Genomic DNA, 12,102 nt, shown 5'->3' with positions numbered 1-12,102 from the left:
TGATCTCAGGGTTGTGAGATCGAGCCCTGTGTCAGGCTTCGTGATGGGCTTGGAGTCTGTTTGAGATTCTCTCTCTCCTTCTGCCCCTCTCTCTGCTCACACGTTTTCCCTCTCTCTTTCTGAATAAATAAATAAATCTTGAAAAATAAAAACCTTTTTATGATATAGAGAGTCTCTTACAGTAATAATTTACATCTAGTAAATTAAGTTTAAGTTTAAAATACTGAATATTTTAAGTAGTAGTTTTTAGGAATTGCGTGAGTATTCACGCACAGGGTCTTTAAAAGACTAAAGTAAAACTAATCAACCCAGTCCTCTGGGATTTGCTCAGCAGTGAGATCCAGATACATGTAACACCATATATATAGATCTGGTTGGTGGGAACATTGGAGAGCTTTTTTGGAGTGAGAAGCATTTATATATATCCAACATTTTTTTTTAAAAGATTTTATTTATTTATTTGACAGAGATAACAAGCAGGTGGAGAGAGAGGGGGAAGCAGGCTCCCCGCTGAGCAGAGAGCCCGATTCGGGGCTCAATCCCAGAACCCTGGGATCATGACCTGAGCCGAAGGCAGAGGCTTTAACCCACTGAGCCACCCAGGTGCCCCATATTCCGCATTTTTAAAGTGCTTATTCTTATATGCTGGGCCTTTAGGAGCCACCAAGAACACAAATTTTGCAATGGTTTTGAGTATAGTGAAAAAATTATCTTAGGTTTAATGAAAATAGGGTTATCTGAATCCATGCCCATTAGTCCTTACAGAGCAATACAAAATAAAGCTTTTGCCAATTTTTCAAAACTACAGTTCTTTTTTTTTTTTAATTTATTTGATAGACAAGTAGGCAGAGAGGCACGCAGAGAGAGAAAGGAAGGGAAGCAGACTCCCTGCCGAGCAGAGAGCCCGATGCGGGGCTCAATCCCAGAATTCTGGGATCATGACCTGAGCTGAAGGCAGAGGCTTTAACCCACTGAGCCACCCAGGTGCCCCCAAAACTACAGTTCTTAAAGTACTTGTAAATAGGTATATGGTTTATCTTTAGTTCCGTTTCTTCAGACTGAGAATAGTCGTACACTTATTAATGAATGATACCTTGAATTGATCCAGATTGAGTCATTCCTGTTACTCAAACTTAGTTGAAGCTGTCAGGACACTCTTCAGGTACTTTTTAAGTTGGGACTGTAATAGACCATATGTTGAAGATGAAAGCAGATTAGTTAGGAGATTAAGACAGCTGCATAGAGCAGCTATGCTCTTCACTGTCTGATAGTTGGAGTCAGACTGCCCTAATCTTAAGGCGATCTTCTTCAGACTTCTTTGATTTTTTTTCCTTCCTTTTGGACAAGGGTCAGAAAGAAAGTTCAACATAAAAGCCAGGAAATAATCACATTTTCACTTTCTTTGCAATATCTGGTGTAGGTATTTATGAACCCAGTCCGTTTTGAACAGTTTCCCTTTTTACCCCCAAATCAATCTGTGTTGAAAAAGTTTAGTCCTCTGATTATTCTGCAATGCCTTATTATTCTGTTATACACTTTTGTAAATTATACTTCATTCTTTTTTTAATCATTTTAATTTTCTGTTAAATAAGATTTTTAGAAATTCATTGTTACTGAAAGATTCTCCGAAAGATTTATTGAGTTAAACTCTTAATAAAAGTCTTATTTTTACGGGTTCTTGGGTGGCTTAGTCTGTTAATCGTCTGACTCTGATATTGGTTCAGGTCATGATTTCAGGGTTGTGAGAGAGAGCCCTGCATTGAGCTCTGATCTGGGCATGGAGCCTGTTTAAGATTCTCTCTCTCCCTCTCCCTGTGTTCCTTCTCCATTGCTTGTGTGTGCATATGCTCTCATGCTCTCTCTAAAGAAAAAAGAACTTATTTTTTAATTTATTTTTTTAGCAACTTCTTTCCTTCCTCAGTCTCTGTGTTTTATAAATTAAGTATCTTTTTTTCTCAACCTCATCGAGGAGGACTGATTCTTTTCATTTTTTAAGATTATTTATTTATTTATTTATTTATTTATTTATTTGTCAGAGGGAGCAGCAGGCAGAGAGAAGCAGGCTCCTCCCCTCTAAGCAAGGAGCCTGATGTAGGACCCAATCCCAGGACTCCAGAATCATAACCAGCCAAAGGCAGATGCCCAACCGACTGAGGCCCCCACACATTCCCAGGACTGATTCTTAAACTTCATTTTAATCAACTGTGTCACCTTTTGATTCTCATTTTTTTCCTGAGCCAAATATAACTATTAACACTTGAAATTGCTCAGAATTTGAGATTTAGCTGAAATGAACTAGGAAATGACAGATGATAGACTTGAACTTACCCTATCCTTCCATTTGTCGGGGCTGAAGGTTTCCTCTCATTCTCTTTGCAGCATAAGTCTTAGTGTTTTTAGTCTCACAGATAGTAGTGAGGAGATGTTTTCTTCTTTTTGAATGTTTGATTTAACCAGAATCATTAAATGTGAAACTAAGGAGATTTAGCACATATTTGATTGTGTATGTTGTATCATTGCCAGATTTTTTAAACCAATTCTTACGAAATTTTACCTAATAGAAAGAAGAATAAATCCCATCGGGATATTAAGCGAATGCAGTGTGAGTGTACACCTCTTTCTAAAGATGAAAGAGCTCAAGGTGAAATAGCATGCGGGGAAGATTGTCTTAATCGTCTCCTCATGATTGAATGGTAAGTAAATTAAGATGTTCTGATTTTGCTCAATCGTTCTATTAAATGTCTCAAAATAGTAGAAAGAATTAGTGATGAATCAGATTTAACCTTTCTCCTTCTACCTGTTGTTGAGTATTTATAAGCAATGAAATCTCCAATGTATAACAGTGTTTATAAGGCGGTAGATTTTTCTTTCATTGTACATTATAGTATACTTTGACAGTGCTCTGTAAAGTAGCCCTAAAACTAATGTCATAACCTTTTATCTCTTATAATGTTTGTGTCTGGAGAGGTAAATGTTGGTATTTTTTTAGCTTTTACTATAAGATGAGATAAAACCCTAGCATTTCAAAAGTGCATAAATTAAAATGTCTTCCAAACCCCAATCCCTCTATTTCTGGTCTTTGCCAGTACTTTTTATACCTATACTAACATTCATAGATATTTCCACTTTTTACATATAGAAATGAAATCTTTACCATATGTACTTTTTTTGAATTTTATCCCCTCACCCTGGCCCAAACACACATGATCAGATAATTAAATGTGTTTTGGATGCCTATTGAGAGCAAAGTGTACAGACCTATCTTAATCTTCTCTAGGTTGCTTTATATAGTCTGTTTATAGTTAACTCATAATTATTTATCTCCTCTTAAGAAATTTTCTTCTATATTTTTCTTATAAGCCATAAGCATCTTTACATTTAAAAAAGTGTGGTTAATTTTTTTTACCAATTTGATGAAAAATTGTATCATTTTTTAACATGAAGAGAATATGAAGGTGATTTATAATGTAGATATTTTGTTCTTAGTGTTAATAAAGTGTTTTCTTTCAAACTCAGTTTTTTATTTTGCTCATGTTCTAGTGTTAGAGAATAAAACCTACTCAGAAAAATAAAGAGAAAGCACTTTGATATTCCTTTATTAAACTGAAAGTAGAGATGACATACATGTGTAAGAAGAGGAGACAGAAGAGTTAACACTATTCTCCTAACTTGACATTGTTGCCCTGGCCTCTGCACATTTTTACTTTTCCTTCCAACCTTGCTAAAGAGATGAGAAGTATAGAATACCTTTCTTTATGTGTTTACCACAGTCAAACTTAAAGTAGTTGTCAGGATCAGGTTCAAATTTAAGCTGGTGTTCATAACTCTACATAATAGACCAACGACCTGCCCTTCAGTCTTCCTGCAGCGCACTTCTCTTATCAGTCATCTGCTGTTTTCTCCATTCCTCAAGTGGGCCTTGTTCCCTGTTTCTGCACCGAGGCAGGTGCCATTGTTGTATCTCTTGTTTGTTTTTGTTTTTGTTACTTGTTCGTTTTTATCCACATCTTATGTGTCGTTAGAGATTAATTTTCTCCACATCTCATTTTAGTTCTTCTCGGTGTCCAAATGGGGATTATTGTTCCAATAGACGATTTCAGAGAAAACAGCATGCAGATGTGGAAGTCATACTCACAGAAAAGAAAGGCTGGGGCTTGAGAGCTGCCAAAGACCTTCCTTCGTAAGTTATGTCTTAATCCCCTTTCACTTTATTTTTGTATTGTTGAAGTTGGTTAGCTACTTTGTAGGAAAATAATGTGTTTGTTACACTGAAGTTTAATAATGATTATTATGGGGTTGCCTTGGTGGCTCAGTTGATTAAACATCTGCCTTTGACTCATGTCATGATCCCCAGGTCCAGGGATCAAGTCCTGAGTCGGGCTCCTTGCTCAGTGGGGAGTCTGCTTCTCCCTCTGCCTTCCGCTTCCCCTGTTTGTGTTCTCTCTCTCTGACGAGTAAATAAATAAAAAAAATTTTTTACAAAGATTTTATTTATTTGTCAGAGAAAGCACATAAGCAGGCAGAGTGGCAGGCAGAGGCAGAGAAAGAAGCAGGCTCCCTGCTGGACAAAGGAGCCCGATTCAGGACTTGATCCCAGGACGCCAGGATCATGACCTGAGCCGAAGGCAGCTGCTCAACCGACTGAGCCACCCAGGTGTCCCTAAAATTTTTTTTTTTAAAGAAAATATTTTCAGTTGTTTCCTAAAGCTCTTTAGCCTTTCTAAGCTTCTCACAAAGAACCCTGCTTTGGTAAAATACCCTAGCACTGAATGTTCCCAGGTTTCCCACATTTTCCTACTCATATAACTTCCCTATGCTGATGGTAGTGTTTTTCATGCTTTATTTCCAAACTGTTTAGATCTTCACTGGTAGGTCATTCCCATCGAAGAGGACATATTGTGAGATATGCACAGGGTGAGGAAGGCTTTGGAGCTAATCTGCTAGTTAGTAATTGTTAAATAACATGACATTCCCTGTGTATAGTATACTCATTTCTTCTCCAGTACTGAAGATACTAAATAACAAGGAAAGCCCAGTCAGGGTTGGAAGGTATCTGAGAGACACTAAGGAGAGTGATTAATCGTGATTATTGATAGATACTAGAGAAAACTCACAGAGGATGTTGTGAGAGAAAAGGTCTATTTGACCTTTAACATCTTCAGAGACCTTTGAATAAAGGCAGTAGAAGGGCCGCTATATTTAAATTGCCATCTTTTTTCTTAGAGCATAAAGCCTTTAATATTTCAGTGCATCCTGATTTCTTCAGAGCTGTTTCTCAGCTGTAAATCACTGTTTTCGTGATCATAAACCAGACTTGAGTGTTTGTTTTAATATCTGGTTAGATCAGGAATACATATTTTGATAGTATGTATAAATGTAAAAGTGTCTTATAATCAACATTTTTTGAAAAATATTGGGAAGGAGAAAACCTCAGTTAGATGCTTGGTACTTTATATATATTTTGCATGATACCAAATTTATCCACTTGTATTTTTTTTTTTTAAAGATTTTTTATGTATTTATTTGACAGAAATCACAAGTAGATGGAGAGGCAGGCAGAGAGAGAGAGAGAGGGAAGGAGGCTCCCTGCTGAGCAGAGAGCCCGATGTGGGACTCGATCCCAGGACCCTGAGATCATGACCTGAGCCGAAGGCAGCGGCCTAACCCACTGAGCCACCCAGGCGCCCCTATCCACTTGTATTTTATTAAATCCATTATTTTTACATGGATGTATGTTTTCCATAAAGCTCCTAGGCAGGAAGTGCTATTGTTTCCCCTTTGTTTTGCCAGGAACACCTTTGTGCTAGAATATTGTGGAGAAGTACTTGATCATAAAGAGTTTAAAGCCCGGGTAAAGGAGTATGCACGGAACAAAAACATCCACTACTATTTCATGGCCCTGAAGAATGATGAGGTGAGCAGCATGAATGTGTTTGCTTTGAAACAGATCGGGAAATTGTTGAGTTTGAAAGGGTCATTGAACGGACAGATTTTTCAAAAGACATTAAGTGACAAAAAAGAGGAGCAGAATAGTATATATAGTTTTTGTTTATAAAAAGAGTGGGAGAGGGAGATATTTACATATATAGGTAAATGTAAACATACATGCTTCATATTATAACTCTTAAAAATGACTGATATCTCCAAAGAGGTTTTTTGTTTTTTTTTTGATGTGGGTTACATTTGTCAATACTTAAATAAAAATTAAAGCTGAGAAATGGAAAAATACTTACTAAACCACTGAAAAGCAAGAAGCCCATTATACGTTGACATAAATGTTTTTATGAAAATAAAGCATTTTCAAATGATTTTTGTTTTAAACATGAGTACATTGTTTTACATTTTTACAAATCTCTTTAATGTCTGGTGTAATAAAATTTAGCTAGATTCTCATATCTTTATTCTTTATTTATTCTTTATTCTTTATTCAGTCCTGGAAAACCTAATTCTAGGTCCTACCCCAGCACCTGTTGAATCTGTCTCTGAGGGTGGGTCCAGCAGGAGTTTTAACAAGCTCTCTGGGAATTCAGATAGACACTGGAGTTTGAGAGCTCCTGCACTGTAGTATAACATGCGCTTTAAAATGGAGTTTTGTACATGAGAAATGAGATTGTAATATAAGAGGATATAGGAAGTAGCTAAAAGTAAATGGAAGAATTATTGGTAGATACGGAGATAATTTTGCTTATAAGTAAGATGTTTATGGTTAGCAGATCTCCTAGAGGAGGCCGTTGGGTATTTGTCCCTTGGATGTGTCTATACATAAAAGAGGAGGAGGGATTGGAAATATAGGTCATACATTTGCCTAATGCCTTTCCTTCACAAAATATACATGTATTTTAAAGTCTCATTTCTAACTCTTAAAATGATCCTTTCCCCTAGATAATAGATGCCACTCAGAAAGGAAACTGTTCTCGTTTCATGAATCACAGCTGTGAGCCAAACTGTGAAACTCAAAAAGTAAGTTGAGGTAGATTTAGAGTTTGGGATTTTGTTCAAAATTGCTGTTCTCTTGGGGCACCTGGATGGCTCAGTCGTTAAGCATCTGCCTGCCTTAGGCTCAGATCATGATCCCAGGGTCTTGGGATCAAGCCCTGCATTGGGATTCCTGCTCCGCAGGGAGCCTGCTTTCCCCTCTCCAACTCCCCTATGCTTGTATTCCCTCTCGCTATTTCTCTATGTCATAAATAAATATAAATCTTAAAAAAAAAATTGCTGTTCTACATTAAGGGTACCTGTGGATTTTATTTTTTCAATCATTTGAATTGTTTTTTCCTACTCTTGTTAAAAATCTTATTTTGAAATAAGTTTAAGTATATAAAATAGTGCAGAAACAGTATAGAGTTCCATATGCTTCACTTAGCTTCCCCAAATGCTCACATTGTTTATAACCATTATACAGGTACCCAATCCAAGAAATACTATTAACTGTTAACTAATCTAAAGTCTTTATTCAGATTTTGTTATTTGTCATTTTTCTTGACTAGGAGCCAATCCAGGAACTCCCATTGCATTTATTTATTTATTTATTTATTTATTAAAAGATTTTATTTATTTATTTGACAGAGATCACAAGTAGGCAGAGAGGCAGGCAGAGAGAGAGGAGGAAGCAGGCTCCCTGCTGAGCAGAGAGCCCGATGCGGGACCCGATCCCAGGACCCTGGGATCAGATCATGACCTGAGCCGAAGGCAGAGGCTTTAACCCACTGAGCCACCCAGGCGCCCTCCCATTGCATTTAATTGTCACTTCTCTTTGCCCATAAATTTTTATCTTTTTTTTTTTTAAAGATTTAATTTATTTGATAGAGAGGGACACAGTAAGAGAGGGAACACTAGCACAGGGAATGGAAGAGGGAGAGGGAGAAGCAGACTTCCCACCGAGCAGGGAGCCTAATGTGGGGCTCAATCCCAGGACCCTGAGATCATGACCTGAGCTGAAAGCAGACGCTTAGCAACTGAGCCACCTAGGCTCCCTAATTTTAGCTATTATTTCAAGGTATCAAACTGAACTTTAATTTTGATGAAGTCCAGCGTGTACTATTATATTCAGATTTTTATCAGCTCTTATCCAGGTGCCAAATTTGGCTGTTTTAATAACTTAAGGGGCTGAATAGCCACAGATGAGAAGGATTATATGTGATACACATGTGGTTACACTGCTTCTCCTCAACAAGGCTAGGCTCTGGGTCTTGCTCATCTCAATGTCCTATGCCTGGCACATAGTTGACACTTGATAAATTCATTTATTGAATTTGTTTTTGAGCTTAGATGAAACAATATATATGTTAGAACATTGGTTCTTTTTTAGACTAAGAAGGCTATGGACCTGCTCCCTAGAGAAGTAATGGTTCTCACTTCATATTAATGGTTCTCAATCAATGGTTCCATTTCATATTAAAATAGTGTTTTTTAAATTTTTTTGTCTTTTGAATCTGTGTACTAATAGATCTTAGATACGGCTCTTCTAAGAGCCAAGCCATATAATAAATAGGAGAACCCAGTCCATAATCATTTAACCAAAATTCTGGTTCTAGTTTTGCCTGTAGCTGGTGGAGACTCCAGGTGTATTCTGTCCCTTTATCACTTTAAGTCTGGGTTTTTTCATCAGTAACATGTTCACATGGTCTGGACAGGAGCTCTATAGTTGACTTACATCTTACATGTTCTGGAACTACAAGTTCTAACCCCTGTGTATTTAATCCCATTTTAATTTTTGAGTTTCATGCAGCTGTTCTCATGCTTTCCTTCCCTTTCACTACACTGAGTCCTATGACCACCAGTTTTTGTTGAAATTAAACATTTGGCATCATTATTTACATGGTTCCATGCTCCATTTTATCTTAGAATACAGTTACTTTTAACATAAGGTAATACCAATTTGCCTATAATTATAGTCAGTGATGCCAAGCATTCCCTATTTGTCTATTTTTAGTACAAGTGAATATTTACTGTGTGGAAATGTATATTACACAAATTAAAGTAGCAGTTGCTTTTATTAGAGACGAATTTTAGATGATGGTATTAAGTAAGAGTAACAAATACATTTATTTTAAAAGAAAGTTCCCTATTTGTTAATTGGAAAAGCTTTTATTTTCTAAAGGCACACACATAATTAAGGCAGATGAGGATCTTTAAAGAAAAACACACGGATTGGGACACCTGGGTGGCTTAGTCGGTTGAGTGGCTGCCTTCAGCTCTGGTCATGATCCCAGTGTCCTGGGATGGAGTCCCGCAAGGGGCTCCTTGCTCAGCAGGGAGCCTGCTTCTCCCTCTGCCTCTACCTGCTACTCTTCTGCCTGCGCGCTCGCTCTCTCTTTCTCTCTCTCTGACAAATAAATAAAATCTTTAAAAAAAAAAAAAGAAAAGAAAAAAGAAAAACACACAGATTAATCAGTTACTAATTTCTTTTCTTTTAAAAACAACATCTCAGTGGACTGTGAACGGACAACTGAGGGTCGGGTTTTTTACCACCAAACTGGTTACTTCAGGCTCAGAGTTAACATTTGACTATCAGTTTCAAAGATACGGGTGAGTATTGTTTTGATTCTGTTTTGCTGCTTCTGATGGGGCAATAGACTGTTCAGATATAGAGATATAAAACTTTAATGTGAACTACTAAAAAGTTGTATGTGCCTCCAGGTCTTTACTCTTTCAGTTTTGTGTGTTTTTCCTACTGTATGACATTTGAGGACATTAAGGGATTTATGCAGGAACTGTGTAATCTTCCTCTGAATTCCATGCTGTCTTATTTATATAATTATGTTCCATATGTAATGTTAAAAAAAACCCTTTTTATTATGGAAATGTCTAGTGTCTGTGTGTGTGTGCATGTAAGGAGAATATAATATAATCCCTATGTATCTATCATTTATCTTTTTGTTACCAGCTCATGACTAATTTTTTCTGATATCTACTCATTGTACTGTGAAAGATAATTTACTTATTCTCTCTAGCCAAAATAATAACTGATGAAGTAGCAGTGACTACCCCTAGCATCTATGTTGTGGTTTCATAGAACCCCACTAAAAGGAACAGGGTTCCTTGGAGGAGTGTTGATTTCAGGTTAAGACAGAAATTGAACAAGGTGATCTTGGATTATTTTGTTGTGTCAGAAAACCAGTTATAATAGGTGAGAGTCATGTCAAAGGAACTTGGAGGTAGCTTGAATAGGCTCTCATATTAGTGAGAGACTTCTCATTAACACTTAAGCATCAATAAGGATAATAACTATGGTGATTTGAAACTTACTATGTAAAACCCATGAGATTTAATGATACTTTAAAAATAAAACTGCATTAGTTATAATAGAAGGGAACCAATTTATGATTTTTTTTCCATGTTTTAGATATTTTTTATTGTGGAAAATGTCACATAACATTAAGTTCACCTTTTTAACTTTTTAAAGTATACAGTTTAGTAGTACAGTCATATTTTGTACAACCATTACCACTGTCTAGTTCTAGAACATTTTCAGCACCCCAAAAGCAGATCCCATATGTATTAACAAGCTCTCATGCCCGATTTCCCCCTTTTCTTAGCCCCTGGCAAACACTAATCTACTTTCTATATCTGTGGATTTTTCTGGATGTTTCACATATGTGGAATCATGCAAATGTGGTCCTTTGTGACTTCATTTAGAAAACATTCAATGTTTTCAAGGTTCATTCATGTTGTAGCATATACCAATATTTCACTCCTTTTTAATGGCTAAATAATATTCCACTGCATGTATATACCGTATTTTGTTTTTCCATTCATATGTTAATGCACATTTGGGTGGTTTCCACTTTTTTGCTATTGTGAATAATGCTGCAGTGAACACTGGTGAATCAATCAATTAATGATTTTTAAAAAGTAGTTTAAAAGTTAAAAAAAGGGGGGAAAAAAAGAGTCAAGCATTTATCCTGCCTTCCCCAAGTGAATTCTGCTTTAGATTAAACCAAATAGTTGATGAGAAGAAGTTCTTTTCTTGGAGGTCATTTCAGCTAATAAATGAAGTAGTAACAGTATCAGCATTTTGCAGCACCTCATGGACTAATGGATCTAGGCAGTCAGTGGTGTTAGCAGTCACGGGATGAGTCCAGACCAGGTTGTATGTAGGGCTCTGTCTTTTTTTCCTCTTATGTTTGCTCTTATGAAGGAAAGGGTACTAGAAATCAAGTGTTTGTGATGTCCTGCTCTATTTATTGAATAATTTCTTTTTATGCCTTTGATTACTGCTGTCATAAACTGAATCTATCAGTTTACTTTATATAGGTTTTCATGCTTTTCTCAAGTCACAGAATAAATGGCCGTGATGGTTTGTACCCAAGCTTGTCCACCACTTTTCCTTGACTCCGTGGTGGTAGTTACTTCTTAACAATGTTTCTTATTAATATCTCATCCTTATGTGGTAACTTTTACATGTTTCCTTTTAAATAACCTGGACATACTGAATTTTATATCTGTGTATATGTATTTATAACAGTATGTTTTGTTTATTCTGTGTGCCTGTTACATTTACATATAAGAGATGTTGAACTATTTAAGCAGTTTTGTTCTCAGCTCAAATATGTATATGCTCTTTTATTTTTATATATTAGTAGGTACTCACAAAATGAAGAAATTTCTCATTAACTTCTTGGCTGATTTTAATAAGGGAAGGTTGGAAAAAGAATAAATATTTTTTAAGAGCAATTTTCAGGCATTTCCTTTAAATAGTACCAGGTTTGTTGGAGTCTCTTAAAATAATTACTTGTTTTAAGCTGAATAGACTTCTCTTTCATATGTGATTGTTATATTGCTGACATTTTTACATGGTTTACTTTCACATAACATGTTTCCTGTGCCCTTTAAACAGAAAAGAAGCTCAGAAATGTTTCTGTGGGTCAGCTAATTGCCGAGGTTACCTGGGAGGAGAGAACAGAGTCAGTATCAGAGCAGCAGGAGGAAAAATGAAGAAGGAGCGGTCCCGTAAGAAGGATTCAGTAAGTGTTTTGTTCTTTCTTTCAATTTTTACCATGTATGTTTTAAGAAGGGAGGTAGCTTTTCTGATTGAAATTTGAAAAGTCAAACTACAATCAGAGAAAGTCAGGATCAGATGAGATAATCAGGAAAAGAAGT

The 12,102-nt window shown here is 36.4% G+C and overlaps 1 protein-coding gene across 3 annotated transcripts in view; it reads left to right on the top strand.

The window, feature by feature from the left end:
* SETD2 (SET domain containing 2, histone lysine methyltransferase) overlaps nucleotides 1-12,102 on the top strand; it is a 127,361-nt gene that overhangs the window by 39,187 nt on the left and 76,072 nt on the right. For all 3 annotated transcript variants that reach the window (XM_032317937.1, XM_032317943.1, XM_032317950.1), the window contains 6 exons: nucleotides 2,562-2,693; nucleotides 4,052-4,180; nucleotides 5,791-5,914; nucleotides 6,883-6,960; nucleotides 9,431-9,528; nucleotides 11,840-11,966. In XM_032317937.1, coding sequence (XP_032173828.1) covers nucleotides 2,562-2,693; nucleotides 4,052-4,180; nucleotides 5,791-5,914; nucleotides 6,883-6,960; nucleotides 9,431-9,528; nucleotides 11,840-11,966 — 688 coding nt within the window. The remainder of the gene's footprint in view (nucleotides 1-2,561; nucleotides 2,694-4,051; nucleotides 4,181-5,790; nucleotides 5,915-6,882; nucleotides 6,961-9,430; nucleotides 9,529-11,839; nucleotides 11,967-12,102) is intronic.

The sequence above is a fragment of the Mustela erminea genome, chromosome 1 (assembly GCF_009829155.1).
Source record: "Mustela erminea isolate mMusErm1 chromosome 1, mMusErm1.Pri, whole genome shotgun sequence".
Lineage (NCBI taxonomy): Eukaryota > Metazoa > Chordata > Mammalia > Carnivora > Mustelidae > Mustela > Mustela erminea.
Note: the sequence above shows the minus strand (reverse complement) of the source record. Positions and strands in the feature narration are given on the sequence as shown.